Consider the following 14,104-nt stretch of genomic DNA (forward strand, 5'->3'; position numbering starts at 1 on the left):
CGCTCAGCGCTAGCTGCATATGCCCTTCATGTTTCCAAGCGAGGCGTCAAGGTTCCGACAACATCGCGCACAAAGGGAACGGCGAGCGGCTCTCGGCGCGCTCCGCGGGACGGACGTGGGAGCGGGCGGCGGCCCACAGAAAGCGGCGACGCCGAACAGCCCGCCGTTGACGGCGCTCAGGTGATGTGTTGTTGACTCGGGCGCATGTTGAAGGAGTTCCCCGACGGTGCTGGCGACTCAAAGCCCTCGAAATCCCCTTCTGGCCCCTCCGCAGGACGCAGCCTCCGTCGGCGTTGCGGTGACGATCGGGGGGAGAGCCGCTCGGGCCCCCGCCTCCGCCGGACGGATGGGAATCTTGCGGGAAGGTTCTGGCACGCCCGCGCCTTTGCCGCCACGCTCACGCCGCAACGTCCCCGGATCGCAATCGGCCAAGCGTCCGGGAAGATTGGAACATCGTCATCGAGCTGACGAAGGCGGCGGAGCGCCCGTCTGCGCCCTCCGACACGGGGGAAGGAGCGGCAGCTCCTCGACACCTGGGCCGCGGCAACATTGGACCACGAGGATGGAAGGAAGCGAGCGCCGGAGGTCTTTCCTCACCTTCGCGCCCGAACTCCCGCACGCACGCACGCTTCGTGTGGCTGCGCCCACCCAACGCACCTTTGAAGCGGCCGGCCGGCCCGCCCGCCCGCTCTAAAAATAAGCCCGACCGCTAACGCAAATAAACGCCGGGCTTCCCCTGCGCACATGCGACATCTGGACAAGATGGCTGACGCGTCCGGGCGCCCCGCGCAAGATGGCCGCCTCGCTCGGTGACCAGCCCGTTGTCGCTGACGACGACCCGGATGCCCGACGGGGGACGACGGCAACCGGCCTGCGATTGGACGGAAATGAACGAGTAAGTTTTCTTCATGTTATTTCCGACACCAAATCTTCCCTGGAACACCGAACTTGTGTTTTTATTTATTTTTTTGCCTTTATCTTAGCGGGTCGGGTTATGAATAGGCCACCACGCCGCCTCAGCGGGGAGGCGGCGGATCGGAAGGCAAATGTTTTGCGCGGGCGGCGGGCGAGGGACGCGCCGTCACCTTCCCCTTCCTTCAAGCGACGAAGCGCGCGCGCGGGCGGGCCGGCGGCTAATTGCTAACGTCGCGGGCTGACGAAGATGCGGAGCGAAGCTTCCTTTGCGGGAGTCGCATGGCCTTTGCGGACATTAGCGCCGCTCATTAGCCGTGCGAGGCATGCTGGGAAGTGCGAATGAGTCATTGTCTTTTCGGGGACAACTCGGCATGTCACGACACGCTACGCGGCGTGAGCTTCTTGCTGGGAAAACGGGAATACGTTGAAAATGGCATTTTTCCCCCAAAAAACCCCCAAAGCCACTGGAGACGAAAAGCCTTGTTCATCTGCGTGCGCCCTGCGATGGACTGGCAAGCGGTTCAGGGCGTACGCCGCCCAACGCCCCAAGACACGAGACAACAACGGCAGAAACAAGAAAAAAAAAATGGCGCTTCAGATCACGAATGGATGAATTCCGAAGCATTTTGGACGGAATGTGGCCGAAAAGCGGTCAGCCGCAGGCAACCGAGGGCCTGCGGTAGGCCGGCCGTTTTTGAGCGCCGCCGCCGCTTGGGCAGGTGGCTCATCTTTGCGGCAGATGTGCCGGAGGAGAAAAGGAAAAAGGTTTTGCCTTTGGGGAATCCGGGAATGCTGGAAAAGGACATAGTTGGGAATCACGGGGCGAGGAGAAGGAAGGTGGCGCGCTTTTGTTTAGACTGACTTTGAAGAGCCGGGGAGGCTCGCTGGCATTCCGCCGGCTCTCGGATTCTTTTGCCCCCCCCGCGCCCTCCCGTTCCCCGGGAAGGCCTCGGCGAGCGACGGAAGGGGGCTGTCGGTCCTCCCGCTCGGCGATCCCGCTGATCTTTACGCCAACAGGCCGCCGCCGCCGCCGCCTGTGATTTGCTGCCAACGTCCGGCTTGTGAACTCCCCTTGCGCTCACGCCGGTGGAATGTTTTCACCTTTTTGGTCTTCTCTATCAGTGCGGGGCGGAAACACAAAGCGGCAGAAGCGCCCCGCCAAAAGCAAACAGAGCCAAAAGGTGGGAAGGAGGCAACCCGACGGCAGCGGAGGTGCCGCTGAGCCGGTGACACGGTTGCTACCTTGCCCGCCCGCCCGCCCGCAGGCGCTTCCTGGGTGGCCTAATAAACAAGAACACCTGACCTTGCTTCTCCAAATAAAGAAGCGGACCGCCGAAGAAGACGGAACATTCTTCTTCTCTTGTCCATCCCCAACACGTGCTTCCGCTGCAATTGAGCCTTTGTTTCCCCAGGTGCCGTCAGAGTCGTGGCTCGGCAGGATTTCCCCCTCCGCCAAATTTGACGGCGAGAGCTGACGGTCAACTCCGAGCGCGGGACCCGCCGGGGCCAAGCCCGCACCTTGAACGCAACCGGGCCCGGACGACGCCATTTGCAAAACGGTAAGGGACGATCTCGTCGGCTCCCGTGAGTCGGCGCGTCGTAAGAGTGGCCTGGGAACCGACTGGTCAATTGTTGCTTGGAAAATGAAGGATGCGGTCCATTGGCAGACGGGCGCGAGGCGGCCGACTTTGTTGTCTTGTTGCGTCGACGGCGGACGCTTGGGTCCCACCTTTTGGACGCCGGCCACGCCGGAGGACCTCGACGGAGCGGCTCCGGAAATGCCGCGGGACGCCGCCGAGGTAAGCGGGCGACGACCGGCGCGACGCGGGAAGCCCCCATCCGCCCCGGCAAAACGGCTCGCTGGCGTCCGGTCACGAGGGAACCGGCGCGGCGCGGGGGGGCCGGTCGCCGGCTCGGCGCTGACCCCGAGCCTTGCGGCCATTTGCGTTGGGAAGAATTTCCCGCGCGGCCCCGTCGCGGGAAGCCCGAGGCGCGGCCCCCGCTCGCTCCCTCGCGCGCAAGTATGCGCTCGCGCCCATCAACGCATTCTGTCTCGCTCGCACGCATTCGTGAGTGTACAAAAACACACAGTCGCACCCTCGGAAACGGTCACACACTTAACGCGCACGCACACGCTCGGGCTCCGAGCGCCAAGATGCTCTGCGGCCTTGAGAAGTTTCCACTGTTCTGGAAGCCGTTAGCGAGGCGGCGCGGCGCGCGTCCTTTGAGCGTCGCCCGGGCCGACCGCAACGCTTCACTTGTTAGCACGTTCGCGTACCGCGACGCTTAGCTTATGAGCTCGCCACATTCTCGTGATCCGGCGGCACGCCCGTCTCGCCCGTCGTGTGTCGCGACCTCTTTGATTCGACGGGACGGGACGTTCCCGCGCCTTGGCGTCAAATCTTCGGGCGGAGACAAAAGCGACGCGCCGGCGTGTCGGCCAATCGCGCGTCCCCCGCGCAAATCTCTTGTCTGTCTTGCGGTCGCCGGTCACGTGACGTGACGGGATTCTTGCCTGTCGGACACGCGTCAGTCGCGCGGCCTGAGTTTGGGCATCCTCGCGAGGGTGCGACGTTGCGCAATATCCCCCGTTGCGATGTCACGGCGCCGAGTCGTCGGCTCCGCTTGATTCCCGGAAGCCGGCGGCGGCATCCAAACCGCACCGCGACACCTCGTCTTGGCCCGAGCCGGCGGCGCCGCTTCCGCCCTCCGCACTTTTGACGGCAGCGCGGAAAGGCGCGCCTGCACGCCATACGCTATCTCACGAGGCGCTCGCAAGAGAGATTCTGGTGCCGGTCCCGGTCCCGGTCACGCTTCCGTTTCTTTCTGCATAGGTGTCGCGTTCCTCTACCGCAGCGCTGCGACAATGCTGACTCAGCGGGAGGATGTCGCCGCCTCAGTGGTGCGCGTGCGTGCGCGTGCGCGCTGATGAAGCCGCGAGAAGTCTTGTTTTTCCACACTGCTAAAAATAGATGATTCGGAGAGCAGACACGTTGGATTAAGTGTCTGCGCTCGTTTCCACGACGACGCAAACAAGAAGTTCGAAGACTGCCAAAGAGAAAGTTCAAGTCTGCCGATCAGAAGGAGCGCTCCGCGTCTTCGTCGGGACTCATCGAGATGAAGTTGCGTAACGCCCGCCGCTGATTGCGATTTGCTCGTTAGCCGACGTTAACGTCAGATGGCCGTCGTCCCGTCATCGGCCGCATCCGTTCGCGTCATCGTGAGGAGAATCGCGGCGACGTGCCGCACGCCGCCGCTTCTTCCTCCCGCCGTCCCGACAAACCAGCCGAGACCACCGCCGAGGTGATGATGTCACGCGCGGCCCACCGCTCAGCCCCGTGCGGGCGGGCCTAAAGGCCTCTATGGGTGAGTGTGCAAACATGTGTGCGCGCGTTCAGTGGGGCGGGGGCAGGGCGGGGGGGGGGGGGACTTTTGCAAGTGAGGCAAACGATGACTTTTCAGCACCTGGAATGCGGACGCGTCCGTCCGCGCGCTCAAGCGGGGAGGCCGTCCGTCGGCGGGGAAACCTTGTGAACGCGCCCCCTCCGGCAGCGAGGCTCCGCCCCTCGTGGAACGCCCGCCCGCCCGGCCGCTCTCACGACGCTCCCGTAGCCGCTCGCGGCATTCCCGCATCCGCGCAACATCTGGAAAGAGGCCCGCGCACAAACGCGGCCGCAGTCTGCTCGGGTTTTCACGCGACCCAAGAAAAGAAAGGACCAGGAGAAGAACAACCTCCTCCTCCTCGGATCTGCTGCCGGAGTTTCCTTCTTGGAATTTTTTTTTCTCATCGTGACAAAGTCCACGGAGGGAATGTAAGTTTCCTGCCACTCCGGCGGCGCGCGCGTCTGCCGGCCTGCGTGCGTGCGCTCAAAGCGCTCATCTCTCGTTGGCAGAAGCGCCCGGCCGCAAGATGTCCGGCGTCGCCGCCCTCTTCCTGGCCGCCTTCCTGCTCTGCTCACCCGACGCCAACCGGGCCCGACCCGCCGACGCCCGAACGTAAGTCGCGCTCCTGTCTTGACGGCGTCCGCGACTCCGCTTCCTCATGCGTCGCGCGTGCCGTCCTTGCGGGGGGGTGTCGGCGACCCCGCGGAAAATTTTACAAGGGGAAAAAAAAAATATATATATATATATATATATATATATCGGCATTTTGTTTGCAAAGTCCCCTCTCTGGGCAAAGGGCCTCGTCAACAAAGAAATAAGCAGTCTGACGTCCTCAAGAAAGTGTACATTTTCTCCCCCCGTTGTCTCCAAAGTCAGCGCCCGCCCCAAACAAACAACAGCCAAGTCTTTGAAAAGGGACAGTTGACGACTTTTTCAGCAGGCCAAAGTTGACCTGCGGTCCAAAAGCGAACGGCATGGCTTCCTTCTTTTCCGCGGCCGCCTCCAGGAAGGCCTTTTGCCGCTCGCCTGCCGGCCGAAGGCGACGTCGCGAGGGCCCGGGTGAGCGCCGGCGGCGGCTCCTGTGACCTCGGCGAGCCGGCCCGCCGTTGCTCGCGACCGGAGGACTTGCGAGGTCATTTCCAGGCGGCGGGCGAGCGGCGAAAGGCCTCTTCCCGGGTGGCTGTGGAAAAGAACGACAGACAAAAATCGGCCATATTCCCGCTGAAAACATGGCAACGTGAGTTCACTTGGACAAGGAACGCACACAGAAGGGGGGGGGGGAGACAAAGCCTCCATTTGATTTGATTCCTGTATTTTTGTTCAAGCTTGTCAAGAAAATGCGCTCGCTCTCGTTTGAAGCGTGCGAGCGAGCGATTCGGAGAGCGACGAGAAGGCGTCGGCTTCAGGGTGGAATTGAGGTCGCCGGGTCAAGTCGGCGCGGGCGGAGTCGCGCGGCATCCCGCCGAGGCTCTTCCGGGCCGGCGGGCGGCAGGCGGCCCGCTTTGACGGCGGGGCGGGGGATTTTCGGGGGAGCGCTCGCGCCGGCCGGCTCTGGGTTCCCAGGCTCTGCCCGCCCCGGGCCCGGCTGTTTGTTTAGGAGCCCGGCGGCCCGAGCCTGTCGAGAAACTCGATCCGGGCCGGCCGGCGGCAAAGATAACAGCGCTAAGAAGGGGAGAAAAGAAGGAGACCGCCGCCGCCTCGGCCCATCTGGACGGAATCAAAGCGGAGCGGGCGCTGCCGTCGGCTCTTCTGCCGTCGGCTCTTTGGCCGCCGGCTCTTCGGCCGCCGCCGCTGCAGCGCGGGCCTCTCGCCTCCCCGACGCCTGCGAGAGAGACGATCGCGAGAAAAACAGATTGAAAGAAAAAGTTGCCGTGTGCGGCGAGCCCAACCAAGTTGGGCTTCCGGGCCTTTTTCTTTCCTTCCGCCGTCCCGGCACGGCGCCTTCCTCTCCCAGCGGACAAACGCGACCACCGTCGTCTTTTGCCTTTGCTCAGGCGGCGCTCGGTGACGCACGCGCAGCTGATGCACGACAAAGGCCGCACGCTGCAGGACTTGAAGCGCCGCATGTGGCTGCAGGAGCTCCTGGACGAGGTGCACACGGCCGAGATCCGCCAGCCGCCGCCGCCGCCGCCGCTCTCCAAGGCCCCCCCGGCGCCGGGCAAGGGCCTGCCGTCGGACTGGTCGGCCGAGGAGCGCCGGGCCACCAACCTGCCGCAGGAAACCCACGAGAGCTCCAAGGAGGCCAAGCGGCGCAAGAAAGGACGCCCCGGCAAGAGGAAGGACGCCGACAAGAGGAAGAGGAGGGCTCGGTCCCCGGCGCCGCCGCCCGCTCCCGGCTGGCCTCCGGCGCGGAGGCGCGGGAAGCTCCTCTGAGCGCAGGTCCGTGCCGCCGCACGCTCGCACGCACGCACCCCCTCCTCACTATTTGCCTCTGGACCAAATGGGGAAACACCCGATGTTGATTGACTTTCCTTGTTTTTTGTGCAGAAGCCTGCGTCGAGCGGAGCGGACGCCTAAACGGTCGTCTTGCTGTTTAGAAAGAGAAGACAAAGACGAATATTTATTGTGTACATAGAAGGCAGTCGTCTAGGAAGTGACCTGAATATGAAAGATTTTCTTTTCATTTCAACATCTGTGTTATAATTTATTTGCTTTGAATGTTGTATTTATTGGGGTGGTGGTGTTGTTTTTTCCCTCCCATCATGCACTTTACACCGACAAACGTGTCGACTTGGGTCTTTCCTTGACTTGGAGTTGATCTTCTGTCCACGACGCCCCCTGGCGGTTGCGTTTCGCCACTTGCACTGACATGAAACAATTGACACAATCTCTCCACTCGTGCGCTCGCTCGGTGGAAGGCTCATCGAATGGAAAACGTCACAAGTTCATCCGAATGCAAAGACTTTGATCGGATTGTCATTCCTCGACAGTTACAGAACGAATAAAAATAAAATGTTCACCGTGAGTCGTTGCTCTTTTCAACCAAAGCATTTCACAAATTCATCCAAAACAAATGAGAAGCTACGTTTTGAATAAGCGGTTGTGTGCGAATGATCGCGTCGGGGGTTCCTGCGGAATTCGGGAGCGGGCGGCGCGCATATCCTTTGAGAAACGCGTCCCCTCCTCTCCCGAAGTATTTGTTTGGGGACTATCACCCCCCCCCCCCCCCCCCCGGTCGAGTTAAAATGGTAGAAGCCAAGAGGCGAGGTGCGGCTGTACTGGCCCGATATGCAGGGGGGAAATTAAAGACTTTGTTGGCCAGTGCTCGGCGTGCAATGAGTATGCACACAAAGGACAACAAGAGACAATGATGTCGCATGCACTTCCCGTTCGGCCGTGGCAAATTCTAAGCACGGACTTATACAGACAAGCAGGCCGAGACTTTCTGATCGTAGTGGATCATTACTCCGATTTTTGGGAGATTGAACAGCTTCCCGACCTCTCGGCGGAAGGCACAGTTGTAAATTGTAAGTCACAATTTGCTCGCTATGGCCAGCCTGACCGGGTGATCACTGACCGTGGGCCACAGTTTGAGAATGACGCGTTCAGACGATTTGCAAAAGAATGGGGGTGGCAACGCGTTATGTCCTCACCGAGACACCCCAAATCAAATGGCAAGGCTGAATCAGCCGTGAAAGTAGCCAAGAATCGGTGTCAAAAAAAGCTGCCGGTGCTGCTGGCTCTGATCCCCGATTGGCTGTTTTGCAGTGGAGGAATACCCCTTCGGACAACATGGACTACAGTCCGGCCCAAAGGCTGATGGCCCGTCGACTGAAAACGGACCGGGGGGGGGGGGTAGTCCCCAAATATCTCCCCTTTATAATAAATCTTGGAAGGGCCTTGAGGTCGCCCTTCGCCGTCGAGGGCGGCCGTCTCTCGCTTTTCTTTGGTGGTTGTAAGGCCGCGCGTGGCCCGAGGGTGGCAGTAGCGGCTTTCTGCCCTTCCTTCGACCGACGCGTCGAAGAAGAAAAGGCGGAAGCAAAAGCAACCGGCAGGCAGTCAGCATGTCGCCACCCGGAGGGAAGATCAACAGACCCAAAACGGTAGGGAACCTCCGCCAGAAGCGACGAACAACCGCACGCGCACGCCGGGAGCTCGACCTTCCACTTGACAAACTTGTGGGCGTCTCTTCAACGCGCAACGAACCCATCACAGCCGTCGCTGTAGCTCGAAGGGGAAGAGCTGAAACGAGCGCTACGTTTGACTTAGAAAGTCTCGCCAATCGGAGTGACGAGCTGCAATTTGTTGCTTCGGATTCGGGATAAAGGTGACGTTTTGTCCTCTGAGCCGGCCTACTTTTTGCGGCAGGACTTGGGCAAGAAGCTGTTCAAGCGCCGCCGTGTTCTGGGACGGCAGAAGAAGAAGCGAAATCAGATCGTGGGCGCCGTGGTGGACCGAGGCCTCATCACCATCCATCACCTCCGGAAGAGGAGGTCAGTTGCTCACCGTCCAAGCGTAGCCGTGACATGTGCAATGAGAACCTTTCCTCCTCCCTGCAGAACGAGTCCCAGGGCCAACATCACATTGTCGGGGAAAAAGAAGCGAAAGCTCATCAAGCAACTGCAACACCTCCAAAAGGACCAAGCCGCAATGGAAGGTAAGACTTTTTTTTTTTTTATTATCAGGGTATTGCGGGGAGGTTGTCGAGGAAAAAAACCTCACCTCATCGCGTCAAAGCTCACAATATCGTGAAAAAAATGTCTTTTTTTCTTTCGTGCATCATAACAGTAATGACAAAGAAACAGGCTTGGCCGCTCATTTAGTTGTTATGTGTTCCTCTTGGCGTAGCGGGTCAATGTAGTTTGCGAGGTGCCGTTTGGCCGAAACGGCCCAACAGTCATGGTCTTTTTTTCTGACGCCGTCAGCTTTCCCGCCTGCTCGGGAGTGCCAGGCCTTGGGCCAACTTGCTCGACACATTGACTGCCTGAGGGGAGCAGCATCAGGCAGTAATTAATAATAAAAAAAGTCTTGGTGTCAAAAAGCCAGTGGGGGGGGGGGGGAACATTGATGAAATTTGGGCAATTTGGAGGGGCGCCAAAGTGTAGTCAAGGTTTCACTTTCAAGTCTTAAGACAAATTTGTAACGTGTGTGTGTGTGTGTGTGTGTGTGTGTGGCCAGTTGAAGCTGCAGCTCCTCCACCAAAAAAGAATGTGCGCAAGAAAAAAATGAGCACGGTGGTCAAGGCCTCTATGGACGTCAACATGGACAATGGAGAATAACCCCCGAGATGGCTGTTTGTATTCCGTTGACATCTGTCACGTTTGTCCAAATGCCGACGTTCAAATGAGAATCCTCTTCCCTTTTGTCGTCATTCAGCAAATAGGATCGACGCCAAAAATAGTTGGACCTTTTCTTTGCCTCAACCTGAATACGCGCCAACGAAAAAGTCCATGCGTGTCTTCTGTACTGTGCCACATGGTGTTTCCCCCCCCCCCCAAAAAACAAAAAAAACATTGCGTGCATTAAATGAATTTTATATTCCGATATTTAATTTGCATTCGGCTCTTTATTCTGCAATGTGTTCATTTTCCACAGCGCTGAAAAGAATCGCGGGGGCCGCTGGAGCTTTTCCCAGCTGACTTTGGGCCAAAGGGGGCTTCACACCCCGAACTGGTCGCCGGTCAGTCGCGGGGCGCGAGGAGTGACGCGCGGCCGTTCACATCCGCAGCGTCACAGAGCGGGAGTTTTACTTGAACCTCGACTTCAAAGAGAGGGGAGTGATGAACGTGCTGGGGGCTGTAAGCATTCAAACAACCAAAGAGATGAGAATACGCACATATGTACGGTATAGGTGCGTTTCAAACAAAAACGATCCTCATCGAAAGAGCCGGAAGAAGAAAAAAGAATGCCTGAAACAAGAGCTCGGAAATCGGAATCAAAACAGGCCAAAAAATAATGCTGAACGTAGGCCAAGGAAAATACAAACGAGACCACGTGTCATCGCAATTACTGACCGATAGACGAAAAAAAGAATCAAAGCCAAAGTGATGATTTGAACAAGAGATGAGCAAGCGAAGCCAAATGCCGATTCAAATGTAAATAACCAAAATACAAATAAGCTCCCAGATGATGACTCAAATCAGAATGCGTCCGAAATAAGGGTTCCTTCCATTTTTAGAAATGACGTTTCGGAATAGACGAAGCCAAATGGAATCCAAAAGACAGACTCGAGTGGTGGAAAAGAAGAGGGGGCGTGTGGCAGCCAGCCCCCCCCCCCTCCCCCTGCTCAGCGCGGGTCCCTTCCCCCCTCCCGGAGGACAAAGCCAAAAATGGGTCATCTGCTCGGAACCAGCGAGCTTCCTCGCGCCGGTGCTCGCCTTCGTCTTGGCGCCGCAAGACGAGCGACTGTCGGCCGGGCTCCTTCATCCGCGGCGGACGGAGGACGACGGACGACTCGGCTGGCGACGCCGATGACGCGGCCGCGCGACTGAACCCAACCGGTCGACGAACGGCAGGTGAGGACGCACCCGTCGGAGCCGGACGGTACCGCGAGCGCGGATCTCGAGCGGTCGAACCTGCGGACGGAGGCGGGGGCGGGGGCGGCGTGACGTCACGCGCGGATGCCAAGCGATGACGCGACCGCACGCGAAGAAGAAGACCGAAGGCTCGGTGACGTCAGCGGCCGGCAGACAAAGACCCCGAGCGGGCCGACGCCGCCTTAGCGTGAGGACGCCTCGGCTCGATGGAGGATGCGTGACTCCGCCCGGATCGATGCCCCGGATTCCTCGCTGTTCGGCCGTCGCTCGGCTCCGGGCAAGGTGCGCTCGGGCGGCCTGACGTCAGCGCGCAGCCAAAGTCCCCGCGGGTGCACTTTGGACGCCGGAGCTTCTGCTCTGCTCAAGAAGAAGAAGAGGAAAAGGAAGGAGTCGGGGTGACGGCGCCGCCACGCAGGTCTTGACTCGCTTCTCTCGTCTTCGCCCACCGCGACGATATTTTCACGGCTTCGATTTGTCGAAAGGACTGAGCGTTGTCGGTCGCTTCGCTCGCGTTAAGCGTCCCGACCGAGTTTTGGGCCTGGGCCTGCCCCGCTGGGGGGGGGACGCCGCCCCCGCTCTGTCGCTCGTCTCCCTCGCGGGCCACAAGTTGGCCGCGGAGTTCCCGTCGACAACTTGCGCGGTGGGGGCCAGGCGAGCCCGCTTTGGTGGGACGAAGGCCGAAAAGATGGCCGCGCACGTGACGTCACGCTTCCAAAAGGAAGGCTTCTCTCCCCCCGCCCCCCCCCTTCACTTGCTGACAGCTCACTCGTTTGTCTAGAAGCTGTTATTGTCCCCCCCCCCCCCCCACTCCCTGAATTTGTCCAGATGGGACTGGCGACCAGTCCAGGACACACTGCGCTAGTCATGAATCCACTTGGCGTGATGATGCTCAACTCGATGCCGTTTGTCCCGTGCAGAGTTCCCGCCATGACCCGTCCGCTGGCCCCGCTGGCCCTCGCCCTGGTGCTAACGCTGGCTCACGTCCGCTCCCAACCCGAGCGCTGCTTCTCGCGGCAGCACCAGAACGCCACCGTCAACGCCAGGGCGGCGCTCGCCGCCGCCGGCGTGGCCGCGGCCTCCCGATCCGTGCCCACCGAGCAGGACTGCGTGCTGGCCTGCTGCTCCCGGCAGGTGACGCCGGGTGAGCTCCCCGTCGTCCGGCCGTCGTCCCGACCTCGCCGCGATGTCATCGCGGTCTTCGTCTTTTGCGCAGGCGCCAAGTGCAACATGGCCGTGTTCAACGGGAACAAGCGCAACGGCGGCGAGGACAACTGCTTCCTGTACCACTGTCCCAACGAGCGCGACTGTCCGCTGACCAAGGCGCCGCCGGGCACGCGCACCTATGACATCTTCAAAGGTAAGCGCTTGCGCTTCCCGCCTGCTCGGGCCTCGCACCTCGCGCCTGTTGTGGTTTCCCGCACAGGTGCGGTCCACCCGAGCACCGCCCGCCCCGTTGCTACGACGACCGTCAGCGGCCATCCGGCCGCCGCCGCGACGGCGGCGGCCGGACCGTCTGCCGGCACGCCCGTTCCGCCGACCGCGACGCCGCCGGCCACCGAGCGAGCGGACGAGATGCCGAAAAAGCAAAGCAAGACAAAAAGCCACAAAGAGCCTTTCAAAAGTGAGGAGGCGGGGCCGACGACTGCTGACAAACTGCCCGAAAGCACTGCGCCTCCGACCGCCGCCGCCGCTGTTGGGACTCCGCCTCCTACGACCACGACCCCACCTACAACTACAACCGCCGTGACCACGACTCCCCCCGCTGCGACATCAAGCCCACCCCCGCCGCCCGCACCCACGACGAGCACGGCGCCGCCTCCGAGCACCGCGACTCCACCGACCGCGACCGCCACGACTCCTCCTCCGCGGACTGCCATTCCTCCGACTGCACCTCCAACCGCAAAGGCGAGCGCGAGCCCTCCCGTGACGGCGACAACTCCGCCTTCTTCGTGTCTGACCACGCCCACTCCGTTGACATTTGGCAGCAGGCGGAGCCAGACATCCAAGGTGCCGGCGGGTGCCCGGAACCCCGGGGGGCCGGTTTCGGCGGGGCCGGGGGCACTGAAGAGCGGCGCGGTGGCGCTCCTGGTGGCGGCGGCGGCGGCGCTGACGCTGGCGCTGGCGGTGGGCGGGCGCAAGGCCTTGGAGTCCTTCGACAGGCGCCATTACACGCGCCTGGAGCTCAACGACCTCCACTACGACCTGTGAAAGCGGCGTCGCCGCGTCCCGGCGGGCCGTCTCCGCCGGCAAAATGGCCGCGTGACGCAAAAGACGTTGTCTCGGGGGCGCCCACTGCGTTTGTCTTCGGAGACCAATGGGGACAGCCCAACTCGGGGAGACGCCGGTGCGCAACCCGCACGACTCGTCTTCTCCGCGCCGGCATGTCATTTACGCAACTCACGATGGTCGCCGTCGTGGGTTCGATTCGGAATCGATGAAAATCATTGTTCAATTTGCATTCCTTGATTGAATATTTCAATGGACACGTTGCAGAAAGTCAGCAAAATCGATGGATTGGGATTCTGGTTCCGTTCCCGCTTGGGTGCGTAACATCCATCGGAAAAGCTTGATGGTTGTGTTCCAAAGTCCGAGCGGATGCGTTTGGCCGGGCGATATTTCGTGTCGAGACACTGAAATCCAGACCGGCCGGGTCACTTGAGCCAATTCAACGATGGACGATCCAAATACTTATCAAGTCATTTGATCAGAGATGAGTTCGTTGCACCTTTACATCACCTGCATGTCTTTTTTTAATCACTAAATAGCGCACGCGTGCTTTGAATGTAACACACGTTTGAAGATTGAACGCTGAGATTCTTTCTTTGGATCGAATGTTTTTTTTTTCTGGAGCTTTTCGAAGCAGTTGTTTAGATGCTGCAGCGCCCCTCTTGGCCACACGGCGGCGACAGCAGCAGGTCCAATCACCCGTCGCTCCCCCCCCCCCCCCCCAAAGCGTTTTTGCTCACATTTGTCAGATTTTTCATAGTGAGTTGAGTTCAACCCAAAGCTGATGTTGACACTTTTTGATTAAAACTTTTTCTTGTACGCATTACAAATAAGAACTTTGTATCTTTCTCATTTGGACGTCAAAAGCTAACGTGATTTGATTTTGAAGTTGTGTCATGGTGAATGTTTTTGCTTATGCATTTTATATCTCTGGGTTTCTGCGAAGAAAAAAAGGGTGCATCTAATTGGATTTTACGTTAAAATGTCGAGATGAACTTGGCTTGGGGGGGGGGGGGGTTATTTAGGTTGAAATGCTGTGATGGACAACAATAATAGGCTCCAAAGAGTTTATTTACCCCAACGTGATTTGATTGAATTAGTAG

At 59.7% G+C, this 14,104-nt stretch overlaps 3 protein-coding genes and 1 long non-coding RNA gene across 9 annotated transcripts; 3 read left to right on the forward strand and 1 right to left on the reverse strand.

The window, feature by feature from the left end:
• The first annotated feature begins 4,576 nt into the window (after positions 1 to 4,576).
• pthlha (parathyroid hormone-like hormone a) lies at positions 4,577 to 7,264 on the forward strand. The gene is made up of 4 exons (XM_086102874.1): positions 4,577 to 4,727; positions 4,809 to 4,911; positions 6,294 to 6,678; positions 6,787 to 7,264. The coding sequence occupies exons 2-3, from the start codon at positions 4,826 to 4,828 to the stop codon at positions 6,670 to 6,672; spliced, it is 465 nt and encodes a 154-aa protein (XP_085959000.1). The 5' UTR covers positions 4,577 to 4,727; positions 4,809 to 4,825; the 3' UTR covers positions 6,673 to 6,678; positions 6,787 to 7,264.
• Positions 7,265 to 8,199: 935 nt separating this feature from the next.
• Positions 8,200 to 9,785, forward strand: c4h11orf98 (chromosome 4 C11orf98 homolog). 2 transcript variants are annotated; one of them, XM_086103563.1, is made up of 4 exons: positions 8,200 to 8,342; positions 8,608 to 8,732; positions 8,799 to 8,896; positions 9,418 to 9,785. In XM_086103563.1, the coding sequence occupies exons 1-4, from the start codon at positions 8,304 to 8,306 to the stop codon at positions 9,516 to 9,518; spliced, it is 363 nt and encodes a 120-aa protein (XP_085959689.1). In that variant the 5' UTR covers positions 8,200 to 8,303; the 3' UTR covers positions 9,519 to 9,785. The 2 variants fall into 2 exon arrangements, with proteins under 2 accessions (XP_085959689.1, XP_085959690.1); XM_086103564.1 differs by lacking the exon at positions 9,418 to 9,785 and adding an exon at positions 9,165 to 9,399.
• LOC147186509 (uncharacterized) lies at positions 9,786 to 10,963 on the reverse strand. Its single transcript, XR_015099315.1, has 2 exons — positions 10,815 to 10,963; positions 9,786 to 10,035 (listed from the first exon to the last, which is right to left on the reverse strand). It is a non-coding gene; the product is annotated as an uncharacterized LOC147186509 (long non-coding RNA).
• On the forward strand, positions 10,041 to 13,853 carry mansc1 (MANSC domain containing 1). 5 transcript variants are annotated; one of them, XM_086103561.1, is made up of 4 exons: positions 10,510 to 11,190; positions 11,693 to 11,916; positions 11,989 to 12,132; positions 12,199 to 13,850. In XM_086103561.1, the coding sequence occupies exons 2-4, from the start codon at positions 11,703 to 11,705 to the stop codon at positions 12,981 to 12,983; spliced, it is 1,143 nt and encodes a 380-aa protein (XP_085959687.1). In that variant the 5' UTR covers positions 10,510 to 11,190; positions 11,693 to 11,702; the 3' UTR covers positions 12,984 to 13,850. The 5 variants fall into 5 exon arrangements, with proteins under 5 accessions (XP_085959684.1, XP_085959683.1, XP_085959685.1 ...); XM_086103559.1 differs by having other exon boundaries at positions 10,499 to 11,190; positions 11,693 to 12,132; positions 12,199 to 13,852; XM_086103560.1 differs by having other exon boundaries at positions 10,504 to 11,190; positions 11,989 to 13,851.
• The last annotated feature ends 251 nt before the right edge of the window (positions 13,854 to 14,104 follow it).

This window comes from Hippocampus guttulatus, chromosome 22 (assembly GCF_054856545.1).
Source record: "Hippocampus guttulatus isolate MCC_2025c chromosome 22, RoL_Hgut_1.0, whole genome shotgun sequence".
Taxonomy (NCBI): Eukaryota; Metazoa; Chordata; class Actinopteri; order Syngnathiformes; family Syngnathidae; genus Hippocampus; species Hippocampus guttulatus.